Here is a 14,321-nt window from a genome sequence, read left to right as displayed (position 1 = left end):
AACTAAGTTGCAAATTTGCTTGCTGAACTAGTACGTTTGTTCTCAGACGTTTTGTCACTATCCGAGGTCACATCATCAGTGAGCCTCCGTTGAAGCACTGGTGTTCTGTCCCGCTTTCTATTTAGATTAGATTAGATTAGATTAGATTAGATTAGATTTTCTACAGTATGGAAACAGGCCTTTCGGCACAACAAGTCCACACCGACCCTCCAAAGAGCAACCCACCCAGACCCATTCCCCTACATTTACCCCTGACTAATGCACCTAACACTATGGGCAATTTAGCATGCCAATTCACCTGACCTGCACATCTTTGGACTGTGGGAAGAAACCGGAGCACTTGGAGGAAACCCACTCAGACATGGAAAGAATGTGCAAACTCCACACAGTCACCTGAGGCTGGAATCGAACATGGGACACTGGTGCTGTGAGGCAGCAGTGTTAACCACTGAACGCCGTGCCACCTTTGCGTCTTGGTCTGTTAAGGTGGGTGATATCATTTCCGGTTCTTTTTCTCAGAGGTTCGTAAGTGGGTCCAAATCGCTGAGTTTATTGATGGTGTTCTGGTTTGAATGCCAGACCTCTAGGAATCTCCATGAGTGTCTCTGTTTAGCCTGGATGTGTTGTCCCAGTCAAAGTGGTGTCCTTCTTCGTCTATGTGTAAAGATACTTGTGACAGCTGGTCATGTCTTTTGGTGGCTAGTTGGTGCTCATGTATCCTGATTGCTAGTTTTCTGCCTATCTATCCAGTGGAATGTTTGTTGCAGTCCTTGCAGGATATTTTGTATTGACATTCGATTTGCTTGTTGTTGGTACTGACTCCTTTAGGTTCATCAGTAGCTGTTTCAGTGTTTTGGTAGGTTTGTGGGCTAACATGATGCCAAGAGGTCGGAGTAGTCTGGTAGTCAGCTTTGATGTATGATAGTGTGGCTAGAGTCTCTGGGCATGTTGTACCTTCTTGTTGGGTTTGTTGCTTATGAAACGGCAGACTGTGTTTATCGGGTACCCGTTGTTCTTGAATACGCTGTATTGGTATTTTTCAGCTGCTGCTCGTAGATCCTGGATGCTGCAGTGTGTTGCGGCCCATTTAAATAATGTCCTGATGTAGCTCCATTTGTGGGCATTTGGATGATTGCTCCTGTAGTTGAGTATCTGGTCTGTGTGTGTTGTTTTCCTGTAGATTAATTTCCTGTGCTAAATGTCCTGTGCATAATATGAAGCACCACCTTTCTTCCTGATTGCCAGATCAAAGAGAAGTAAAAAGCCTATCACGTTGATACTTATGAAGATGCTTAGGCACTCAAGTAATGCTATCTATTGCAGATTGCCACACAACTTGGTGATTAGAATGAGATGTTTAAGTGTGTATGCCCGTGACATTATAATGTCTGACACCATTTTGGCTATGCATTTGAGTGGCTTTGCTATAGCAGACTACACTGGATTTGATCACAGTCGACAGGTCGTTATTCCAGCTGAGTTACAGCCACTGTTAAAGTACAGTTTAGTTCAATCAAGAAAAAAAAAACTGATCTTGAAATGTTCCCTCTGTCAAGCCTCTCTGAACCCAGTATATTTATCTATGCAGTCGCCAGCACTTTCCTTCAAATATTTTCACAAAACTTAATCCATCTGTCCAATAAAACTTGAGGGAAGAAAGTAATTATGTTAGATTCTCTTTAAAAGTCTCCTTCCCACACATTCAAAACAAGCATATTCAAATGATGTAATGATTCACCGTAATAAAATACAGCGATACACGGAGCAGTTTTACCTAAGTAAATTGGGTAATCTTGACTCACACATTCAGTTATATAATGGACAAATAATCATAGCTTTATGCTCTATACTCTGCTCAGAACTCAACGATGATGCTTGAGAATTTTCCTGATTACATCCTTTTCCCTTCCTCCAAGTCCTGTTCACCCAAATATTTCTGCACTCCCCTCACTATTATGCAAGTCCTTTGTCTCATACAGCAAAGTTTAGTGACTGTTCTCCAAAACCTGATTGAACAAATAGGCTTTGTCTCAGGTAACAGATGATATTATACTGGAACTAGTCAAAACACATAGCAGCATCACATCTGGCAGTTCTTTTCTGAGAAATGGCAGTGAAAAGTGTTCCCAAGTTCTTTTGGATCAGTACTTCATCTAGAGGCCAAGTAACCATTTCAGTCAAATGAGATTTACAAGGGATCATGAATAGTAACAAGAACCTAAATAGTCTGGCCATTCACTCACTAATAATAATTTGCAACATGTGGGATCCGAAGGACTTCCACCAGCCTTCTCCTTATCGTTACAAGCCAAAGTTTATGGCCAAATCTTGTCCAAATGAAATCCATGGCTGAAAATGCAAAGGTTTGTTAAAGCTAAGTTTCTGCAGTCTACGCATATACAGGAATCGCTATAGCTGATAGTGGACCTTACATTACTTGATGTAGAAGGGAAAGGGGGACCAAAATATTGGCATCACAACAAAAACTGCAATTGAAAAAGTTTAATTTATTTGTTCATTGGACATTTTTTAAACCATGCTTGTGTACTTGTCAGGCATAAAACCACATATTTATTAAGATGGATCATACCCTACAGGCCTGATTGACACCACTCACTTCATTCTACACATCTATCAACTGCCACAGGTCAATATCTTTCACAGTCCATCATTATGGCATACATCTGATATCAAAACCCAACAGCCAAGTAACAGTTAAAAACAACATATCTGTGCAGCATCTGAAGGGGAAAAGACAAATTAATATTTTAAGTGATGTCCTTGATCTAATGAAGGTCTGTAGCCAAAATCATAACTCATCTTTGCTCTGTCAGATGCTAACAGGCTGCTGTACACTTCCTTTGTTTTCATTAGATTTTCAGGTATCCCAAATTTGTTTGCAATTTTTAATCATTAGCCAATGCCAAGTCTCTTTGCCACAGCACATCCTACAAGTACTGAATATTACAGATGGGAAATTTAAATTGAACATTCAATAGCATTAAAACAGAATCTGATTTTCATTTGCTAAAGTCTAGACGATCTCAGTTTACAGCTTGGTCACATCTCAACCATATCATTCTATTGTAATTTGAAACGCAAAGCATTTCATCTATTATTTGCTGAAAACTAACTTACTAAACAATCAACCTGCCCAGTTATTTCAGACATTTGCTACAGCCACTCACTTAAATCATGCCAGACAGTTACTTTATATTTAACTTATTATTGTATTTGGCTAAAGTAGCAGCTTCAACAAGTATCTTGCACCCTCCAGAGACCAGCTTTCAAATCTGGTCAAAATTAGGATGAAATAGATTTCTTTCACAGACATGCTGCTGCAAATCACAAATGAATTAAAATCTGACTTCTTCAGCCTGGTGTACCATGGGTTTGCATCCTTGATTGAAAATTTAATTTCTATTTGAAGTGTCCTGTAATCAGAGCTTTGTTTACCGATGTAACTTCATTAACGTACCAACAGAATCCCAGTGGATTTTTTAAAAAAATGAAGTATTAAAAATTCCTAAAATAGACATGATCTCACAATCTTCGACTTTTTGAACAGAAATCACAAAAAGCAATCAAGAACAATTGGCTGCAAATTATTCAGTTACTTTAATTCAGAAGTGCTGAAACATTTCAGCTAGTTAATCATATTTATTGAATGGCTGAGCCATAAAAAAACAGCACTTTTAACAGAAAAACACCTCAAGTTGATTTGTAACACATACAAAATAGGCACTGTCAAAGTCAAAGACACTGTCATGTCAAAGGCAATAGTATGAAGAGTGAACAAAAGTTTAGATTGAGGTTACCTTTAAGAAGAAGACAGAAACATTGAGAAGAAAGGGGACAGGGAGTTCAGGAAGGCAATTACCAATTGCAGGATGACTGAAGTTATGATATCTACAGAACTCTGAAGAGATCCATTCAAAAACCCATACTTGGCTTGAATAGTTAATGAAATAACAACAGTCTTGCTCTGTCTCAGGCAGTGACTAGGAAAGGGAATGGAATCAATCTCAGATTACACCAAATAAAAGACTAAGTATTGTTTTAATAGTTTGGCAGCACCATGGACACTGAAAGAACCAAGAAAAGAGTCCTAAATATAAACAGAATGCATATGGAAGATGATTGCATACCTGAGAGCAATGTTGCCAAGAGGTAAAATATAAATAAGAGTAGGCAGCAAAGAGTAAATCAATAGGAGATTCAAACAATCATCATAAGAGGTGTAGAAACAGTTTCTTTTCCAGAGATGTTGTTTCTATGATTGGACAGTTAAGAGTAGACCCAAAGGTTAAGTAAAGCAAGTTGCACCATTCAGCAAAGGAGAAGTGCCAGACAAGGGCACTGTGGCCAATCACATCATGTTACAGCACAGGAGACCAATTATAGACTCAGACCAGAGCGTACAGCTACTGAGAGAAGGGATGATCCTTTAAAACTGAGATGTGGAGGAATTTCTTCAGCCAGAAGTTGGTGAATCTACAGAACTTGTTGTTGCAAAAGATTGTGGAGGCCCAAGTCATTGAGTGTCTTTAAGACAGAGAAAGATAGGTTTTTGACTTGGATGAGTATTGCGGATTATGAGAAGAAGGCAGATGACTGGGGTTGAGAAACATAGCAGCAATGATCAAACATTGCAGCAGACTCAATGGGCCGAATGGCCTAATTCTGCTCCTATATTTTGTCGTCTGTGGAGTTCCTCCAGATCTCTGTAACAGCTATTCAGCTAACCCTGCTTGCGAGCTTTTTCTCCAGGAATCCTGCAGACATTTTTTCTTCAATTATTCAAACATCTTTCAAAAATTATAATTCAATTTATCTCATCCATATTCCCCCAAAAGGGTATTTCGGATCTTAATTATTCAATGCCTAAATAAATTTTCCTCATGATATTGTTACTCTTTTAACAATTGTCTTAAATTAATGTGCTCTGGTTCCCAACCCATCTCCATCAACAGAAATAGTTTCTCCCCATCTATTCTGTCCAGACCATCATGACTTTTAACATATGTATGAAATCTCCTCTCAACCCACTCTTCTCAAAGAAGTATAATGTCTTGTAGTTCAAGCTTCTCAGCCCCACAGCTATTATCATTAAACATTTTTTGTCACCTGACCAAAGCCTTCACACATCCTGCCTAAGACCGATACTCGGAGTTGAGGCTGAACCAGTGTTTTATAAAGCTTAACCATAACATCCTTACTTTTGCAGTCTATGCTTTTACTCAAAAAGCCTAAGATGCCATCAGCCTTATTAACCACTTTGTCAATGTACCCTACCACCATTAATGAATTGTGCACATAAAATCCCAAGTTTCTCTACTCCCACACCCTATTTAGAATTGTATACTTCAGACTTTATTGCCTGTCTTCATTCCTCCTACTCAAATGTATTTCTTCAGGCTTCGCTGCACAAAATTTCATCTGTCATACATCCAGATATTCCATCAACTTACGTCTGTCCACCAATATTCTCCTCAAAGTTTACAATCTTACCCAAATTCAGTGTCAGCTGCACATTTTTAAGCTGCGCTCCTTAATCTCAATTCAAGACACTGATAATAGAGAAAGGCTATAAGGGGAAGCATGGGAACTATACATCAGTGGTGGGTATGTTGTTGGAGGAAGAGTCTGAGAGATAGGATTAGCATGCATATGGAGAGGCAAGGACTGATTAGGGATCGTCAGCATGGCTATGTGCATGGGAAATTATGTCTTAGAAACTTTATTGAGTTTTTTGAGGATGCAACCAAAAGAATTGATGAGGGTAGAGCAATAGACATTGTCTACATGGACTTTAGTAAAGCCTTTGACAAAGTTCTGTATGGTAGACTGACTAGTATAGTTAGATCACATGGGATTCAGGGAGAGCTTGTCAATTGGATAAAAAAGCGGTTTGACGGTAGGAGACAGAGGGTCATAGTGAGGGTTGTTTTCAGGCTGGAGGCCTGTGACCAGCGGTGTTCACCAGGAATCGTGCTGGATCCACTGTTGTTTGTCATTTATATAAATGATTTGGAGGAGAATCTAGGAGGCCTGGATAGTAACTTTGCAGATGATACTAAAATTGATTTTATAAATAAGTGATGATTATAAACAGATCTCGATCCCATGTGGTTGCAACTAGAGTATGAGAAGTTTAGGGTGACCTGATATACGTTTATAAAATCATGAGGGGCATAGATAAGATGAATAACCAAGGTCTTTCCTCAGGATAGGGGAGTTCAAAACTGGGGGGCATATTTTTAAGATGAGAGGAACAATTTTAAAAAGGACCTAAGGGACAACTATTTCACACAGAGGGTGATTTGTACATGGAATGAACTGCTAGAGGAATTTGCAACCACATGGAATCAATGTGGATTTCACCAGTGTCCTCATTTCCCCTCCTCCCATCTTATCCCAGTCCCAAGCCTCCAACTCAGCACCGCCCTTTTTACCTGTCCATTGTCTTTCCCATCTATCTGCTCCACCCTCCTCTCTGACCTATCACTTTCTCCCCCACCTTTATCTACCTATTGCATTCTCAGCTATCTTCCCCCAGCCTCACATTAATCTCTCAGCCCCCGGTCCACGAGCCTCATTCCTGATGAAGGGCTTAAGCCTGAAATGGTGATTCTCCTCATTTACTGCTGATACCCAATTCTTGTAACTTGGAATCTATTCTGTCACTGTGCCTTTTATGCCATGGAATTCACCTTTGCTAAAAAATAGTTATGTGGCATTTCATCAAATTCCTTTTTGAAATCCACATATACAAGCAAAGGCTGCACAGTCGTTGATAAATGTGAGATGGAATACTTTGCTACATTCACTAACAGAGAATGCAACTAGAGAGTTTGCTTCAAAGTATTTCAGTGTTACAGCAGAGGCAGAAATCCAAGTACGGATCTACAGGCCACAGTATTTCTAGACTTAACATCTACTGAGCTTTCATATGACTAACCTGGGTTGCAGTAGGGCACAATATTGATCACAGAATTTGTGAAATAGGGTAGGGAATTTCATCCAGAATTACTGATCTTGATTGTCATCTAGTGTCTCTCCAAATTCAGGGGAAGAGAGATATAAAAGTTGGAATACTCACAAGTGATCTCCTGCTGAAATGTACAATTCCTGCTCAGACATAAATGATAACCAATTGACAAGTATTGAAACCCAACCAACACAAGATTGAAGTTTAGCAAGGAGACGAGGTCTTTAGGAGAAGAAATTTTCTTTTTAAAAAAATCTGCTTTTTAAAAATGTGAATTAGATCATTTGGAAATTTGATTACAAACACTTCTATACCTTTTTATTGCTTTTGTTTTACAATGCTGAAGTATAATTGTGACTGAAAGGAAATCCAGATGCAAAATTATTTCACTTTATTAAAGGAGAAAATAGAATCAAAATAGTCAATTTTATAATTCTCCAGATGAAGAAATGTGGAGATTGCAATTCTAGTATGATATTTCCTCATAGACTCCCTCCAGTGTGGAAACAGGTAATTTGCCCCAACAAGTCCACACCAACTCTCTGAACAGAAACCTACTCAGACCCATTCCCCTATCCTATTACTCTACATTTATCCCAGATTAATGCACCTAACCAATGTGCAAACTCTACACAGACAGTCGCCCAAGGCTGGAATCGAACCAGAGTTCCTGGTGCGGTGAGGCAGCAGTATTAACCACTGAGCCACCGTGCCACTGTGCAATCTCTTCAAATATTGGTGTCAATTACTCCATGTCTCTCAAAACGAACAGCCAGTTCTTTTTTAGGCTGATTTAGGAATCCCCAGCCCAAACTCTTCAGTTCCACAATTCAGTGTCAGATACTTCCCCCATGGGGGAATTCAGATAGTCATTTCAATTTGAAAAACACGTGCTTACTGTCTGCGCTTTTAACTTGTGGTTGCCAACATCGTCCAGGGCTTGCGATAGCTGATGCTGAAAAGAAAAAGGAAAAAAAATTAACATCAATAGACCTTTTAAAGTGAAAGAAACAAAGATCCACAAGTATCAGCTAAATATTACATTTTGTTATTTGTTCCTGGCATGTAATATTTGCTGAGCAGGACAGCAGTATTCATTGCCTATCAAAACTGCCCTTAAGAAAATGATAGTATCCATAAAATGTTAATATCCCCACTGTGTTATAAGGGACTGAGTTCCAGATTTTATTCCAATGACAATGAAAGAATGTCAATACAATTGCAAGTCAAGATAACTTGGAGGGAAATTTGGTGTTCCCAAATGTCTGCTGCCTTTGTTCACTGTGATGGTATACGTCACAGGTCTGGATGATGCTATTGAAGGAACCATTTAGCTTTCAGCCTTAAACTTTGACAGCTGTTTTATGAAATAACATGAGATTTTAAACACTTTCTATGACTATGACTCTATATGAAATAATATGGTCTCAGTGGAGTTTTGATCAGTTTTAATATTCCTTCATGCCATCATTAAACACTCTAGTTAACATACATTATTTGGATAGAAGTTGACATAAAATCGCTCCAAGCTGGGTAGCACTTGGGACTTTATTGGTTGAAAACTATCAGCCATGACTCAATTGATAGCAATCAGACAGTTTGAGTCAGATAGCCATGGGTTCAAATCTCACATCAAGATGTGAAAAGACAAATCAAGACTGACTGTGCAGTTCTGAAGGAGTGCTGCGCTGATGGATATTGAAATATTGACATCCCATGTGCTTTCTCCAGCAGTGATACATGATCCTATGGTACTATTTCAAAGAGCAGGGATTATGCCCATTGTACTGGCCAAGATTTATTCCTCAAATTAACATTCCAAAAACAGACTCTCTGGTTGTTGCCATATTGCTATTTCTGGACGTTTGCTGTGTTCCAAAGAGCTGCTGTTTTCCAACATTACAACAGTAATGCATTGGCTGTAAAACGTTTTGGGCTGATCTGTGGTCATTAAGATGTTTTTCATAAATGCAAGCTTCATTTTTCTTTGGAAATTCCTGCGTTAGTGAAAGACACCATTTAAAAGCATGAATTTGTGACCAAAGTTGCTTTACTCCACCAGAAACTTTGTTGTTAGCAGTATCTTCTGTACTTTAACAAATATAGACTAAACCAGCAAAAAAAACTATTAAACTTGTCTATTCCAATGTAAACAACATTTCCCACTAAAAAGTTATTTTGTAAGTCTGCCCTTCCTTTCCATCAGAGCTGAATAATTGCTGATATTTTCTAAAATATGCAAATGACACCTTTTCTTCGCTTTCTCTCTCTTTTATCTACGGTTATTAACCTCACTTTTCTGCACTCATTCTCATTTTGCTTTCTGTGCTTGATTTGACATAGATAGGTAGGAAAGTAAGCTGTGAAAAGGGCATAAAGAGTATGAACTTTGATCTAAATAGGTTAAGTGAGCAGAGAAAAATTTGTCTGGAGTATGATTTGGAAAACTTTGAACTTGCCCACTTTGGCAGGATGAATAAAAATGTAGCATATTATTTAATGAGAGAGACTGCAGAACATTGAAGTATGGAGAAGTCCTGGTACGTGAATCATAAATTGTTAGTATGCAGGTAGTAAAAGTGGATAGGAAGACAAACTGAATGTTGTAAGTGATTGCAAGGTGATTAAATATATAAGTAGAGACATTTTTGCTACAGTTGTTCAAAATGAAGACAACACCATATCTGGATTACTGTGTAGAGTTTCATTTTATTCAAGAGAATTTAAGGAAGGATATAATTGCATCAGAAGCCATTCAGAGTTGGATCACACAACTGATTTTGATGAAGAAGGGTTATCTAATGATGAAATGTTCTGTTTCCACTGGAGTTTATAAGAATAAGATGTGATAATAATTAAATGTTTAAGATCTTAATAGATTTTTAGAGTGGTTGCTGAAAAGATATTTCCTCTTGTGAGAGAAATTAGACTAGAGGACACAGTTTAATAATCAGGAGCCTCCAATTAAAGACAGAGAGGAGGAGAACATTTTCCTCTCAGTTCCTTGAGTCGACTGAACACTTGACGAGGGAGCAGTGGAGGCAGAGTCATTGAATGTTTTTAAAGCAGAGATTCTTGACTAAGAAGGGAGTTCAAGGATATCATCAATAAGCAGGAAAATGGATTTCATGTCACAATCACGTCAGTCATGATCTTGGAAGGAAGCGGAGAAGGCACAAGGACTGAATGGTCCTATTCTTGCTTCCAATTTACATAACATGTTTTTCTTTCCGCAGTTCGGAGGAAAGGTCATTGACCGTTACTCTCCATAGATGCTGGCTTAACAGATGACTATTCCAAGCATTGTCTGTTTGATTTCAGATTTCTAGAATCTGCAGCATTTTCCTTTAATGTAATTCAGTTGCTTGCAAAGCACAGATAGGTTTCAGATCCTCAGTGGGAGGAACTGCATCAAAATAGTTGCTTTAAGAACAATAAGTTCCAGTGTACAATTTCATTGAAAAATCTGTAGACAAATGTAACTGCAATGAATTACTAGCGCTCCACCTGGCCCAGAATCCCTCACAGTATTGTATACTCAAAATGCTGATCCCTGTAGATTTTACCCAAAGATCTATGGTTTTGACTGCCTAAGTGAATGCATAGAGAACTGAAGAACAATACTATAATCCTGACATTTGATTTTTCTTTAGTAAGAACCAATCACATTATTAGCAAATATCTAATTAGATCAATTAAACATGAGATTCTGCACAAAGTTTTCATGTTTTAAAGATCTTCCACAATATCCGTATCAACGTACATGTCTCATGAAAACTGTTAAGACAAGAACACTTGCTCATTTATCTCATTGTTACTTGTGGAACCTTGCTGAGCGCAAATATGCTGCTGCATTTCCCTACATTAAAGTAATGAGTATACTTGAAAAGAACTTCTTGGTTGAAAAGCACATTTGGAGGTTAAGGCTACCAAGGGTGTACAATAATGGAAGTTTATTCATTCATTTTGTCCACAATCTAATCCTATGAAGTTGCTTAAAGGGAAGTGATAACAACAAAGGTTTTATATGTGCATTAAACAAACTTCTTCACATTTTATTTTTATTCTAAATTAAAGGTTATGCAGTTCTATGAATTATGGCTTCTCCTGCATGCACTTCTTGTTCCTTTACAACATATACAATGAGAAGCTTTTCTGGGGAAATTTCAAGGTATGTGGACTTCAAGGTTCACAAACCTCCATTATGAAGAAACCTTAGTCTAAAGAGGAAAGCAATTCCAATTCACTTCAGGTATATGCTCAATTACCACACTATATCTTGATGCATTCGAGTGTTAAGTGCAATTCAAAGCTTCATTTAAAGTAACTTCCAGCTTTTAGGTACCCTTACCAAAGGAAAGCATAAAACAAGATAATTGAAGGAAAAATTGAAAACCTTGCACTGTGGCCAACCTAAGGAGTTCCAACTCCAACAGTATTAAAGTAACGAAGGTCCTGTACAAATGCTTTGGATTATTTCAAGACTTCAAATGAACACGTGGAAACTTTCAGTGTTGTTGGCTTTTAAAATTTGAATTGAAATACAATCACAGCAAAGCATTCAATGAATACTTCACTTCTTTCTTCCAATTAATATCATCTAAATAATATAAATATACATAATAAAAGAATGCAGTTCTTATCTAAAAGCCAATGGCATCAATTTGTCAGCAGTATTTGAAATGACAATGTCACTAGCAGTCACAGAGCACAGAGATCTGCAGCACAAATAAAAGCCATCAGGCTGCTGAGACTGCACCAGTCAAAATCAAGCACCTAACTAATCTAGTCCCATTTTCTAGTACTTGACCCACACCTCTGTATGCCTTGGATTTGTAAGTGCACATCTTAATACTTCTTATATAAGGGTTTCTGTCTCTCCCACCCTTATCGGTAGTGAGTCCCAGATTCCCATCATCCACTCGGCAAAAACATTGTTTTTCACATCACCTCTTAAACTTGTGCTCCTTACTTAAATCTGTGTCCTTGGTCATTGGTTCCTTCATCATGGGGAGAAGTTCCTTCCTCTCCGACCCCTCATAATTTTATATTTCTCAATGATGTTCCATCCTCTGCTCCAAGGAGGACAATGCTAGTCTATCCAATCTCTTTTCATATCTAAAACTCTCCAGCACAGGCTACATCTTGGATAAACTGCCTCTGCATCCTCTCTAAGGCAATCACATCCACTCCTATAATGTGGATTCCAGAACAGCACATAAAACTCTAGCTGTGGCCAACCCAACATTTTATACCAGCATAACTTGCCTGATCTTAATAAAAGCAAATTACTACGGATGCTGGAATCAAACCATTTTCTCTTTTGCCTGATCTTAAATTCTATGCCTTAATTAATATAGACAAGTATCCATTACGCCTTAACTGCTTTAATTGTCCATCCCATTACTTTAAGGGACTGGTGCACGTGCACATGCACACCAAAGTCCCTCTGATCCTCAGTGCTTCTAAGTGTACTACTATTCATCATGTATTCCCTTGCTTTGTTTATCCAGCCCAAGTGCATGAACACACACAAACACATTCAAATTGAATTCTATTGCCACTGATCAGCCCAGCTGACCACTCCCATCCATATCCTCCTGTAATCTAAGGTTGTCCTCATGATTTAACACCTCACGAAATTTTCGTACCATTCGTGAACTTACTGACCACCCCTCCTACATTCAGGTTTAAATTCTTTGTACATACTACGAACAACAAGAGCCCAAATACGGATTCCTGCAGAAACAAAAAAAACACAAAGAACTACATATGCTGGAAATGAGAAACAACGTCAGAAACCACTGGAAAAAGTCAGGTCAGGCAGTATCATGTACCAACCTTTTCCTAGCTATCAGTTCTGAAAAAGGGACACTGGACCTGGAAGGTTATCACTGCTTTCTCTCCACAGATGCTGCCTGACCTGCTGAGTTGTTCCAGCAATTTCTGATTTTGTCACTGATTCCTGGGGAACACGATCAGACACAGGCTTCCATAATATCCTTATTTTTATGCTAAATTCCACTCGACCAAAAGGATACTTAGCATTAGCCGTCTTGATTATGTGCCGTACCTGCATATTAACTTTGTGATTTATGAACACTGAGATCGCTCTACATCTTGAAATTCTACAGTCGTTCTCCAGTTAAATAACACTTAGTTTTTTCTTCTTCCTACCAAAGTGAATGACTTCATATTTTCTCACATCATGTTCCATCTACCAGATAATTACCTACTCGCTCATCCCATCCATATCTGTCTGCAGCTTATGGCTTCTTCACAATATATTTTCCTACCTACCTTGTTGTGGTCTGCAAGCTTTGCAACCACGACTTCACTCTCCTCATTTAAATCATTGATCTAAATTATAAGAAGTTGACAGCACACCACAGACTCTTGTAGAACTCATCAGATTTGGCAAATTAAAAACTCATTTATGCAACCTCTATTTTCTGCCAGCCTTCAACAATGAGGACAGGAGCAAAATATTTATTTCCTTATCATCTAATGTTAACTATTAACATTAACTTAACAAGAAGATTAAACTTCTCTACTCCCTCATTTTCTTTTTAAATACTGTGGAAACTCTTGCTTTTTTTTAAAACAGTCCTAGAGTTCTCTAATTTCTTCTTCCTCATTAACCTTTAAGTCATTTTCTGCCATTCTTTTCTTCCGATCAATAATTTGACTTGCACGTTTTCCTTAAATTTGATGCTTTGCCTAATATCTTTATTTTACCTTAGAAGACAGATCCACCTGTCACAAAGCTTTTTTTCCTAAAAGCTGTTCCTTGGCTCAAGGATACTCTGTCCTTGATTTTTTTTTACAGAGGAGTAATAATCCAGGCTGGGCTCCAATCAGTCTGGTTTGGTACAGAGATGAAAAGGATTTTGAGAGGCCTTTTGTTTATATGTAAACCGATGAGTCTTCAGGCCAACGTGGTCATGTTTTAGAAGTGACCTGTATAATGAAAGGGGAATGGTCAGCTCTCTAGCGGAGTAGAAGAAAGTGAGGATTCCACTGGCTGGAGATCAGCGCTGAAAATATGTTGCTGGAAAAGCACAGCAGGTCAGGCAGCATCCAAGGAGCAGGAGAATTGACGTTTCGGGCATGAGCCCTTCTTCAGGAATGAGGAAAGTGTGCCAAGCTGGCTAAGATAAAAGGTAGGGATGAGGGACTGGGGGAAGAGGCGTTGGAAATGCGATAGGTGGAAGGAGGTTAAGGTGAGGGTGATAGGCCAGACTGGGGGTGGGGGCGGAAGGTCAGGAAGGAGATTGCAGGTTAGGAAGGTGGTGCTGAGTTCGAGGGTTGGGACTGAAACAAGGTGGGG

General features: G+C 38.6%; 1 protein-coding gene across 2 annotated transcripts in view; it reads right to left on the bottom strand.

Moving 5' to 3' along the window:
• The window catches only part of mad1l1 (mitotic arrest deficient 1 like 1), a 906,958-nt gene that overhangs the window by 610,754 nt on the left and 281,883 nt on the right, over window positions 1-14,321 (bottom strand). For both annotated transcript variants that reach the window (XM_043711818.1, XM_043711819.1), the window contains exon 13: window positions 7,890-7,946. In XM_043711818.1, coding sequence (XP_043567753.1) covers window positions 7,890-7,946 — 57 coding nt within the window. The remainder of the gene's footprint in view (window positions 1-7,889; window positions 7,947-14,321) is intronic.

This window comes from Chiloscyllium plagiosum, chromosome 21 (assembly GCF_004010195.1).
Source record: "Chiloscyllium plagiosum isolate BGI_BamShark_2017 chromosome 21, ASM401019v2, whole genome shotgun sequence".
Lineage (NCBI taxonomy): Eukaryota > Metazoa > Chordata > Chondrichthyes > Orectolobiformes > Hemiscylliidae > Chiloscyllium > Chiloscyllium plagiosum.
This window is presented reverse-complemented; position numbering and strand designations above follow the sequence as displayed.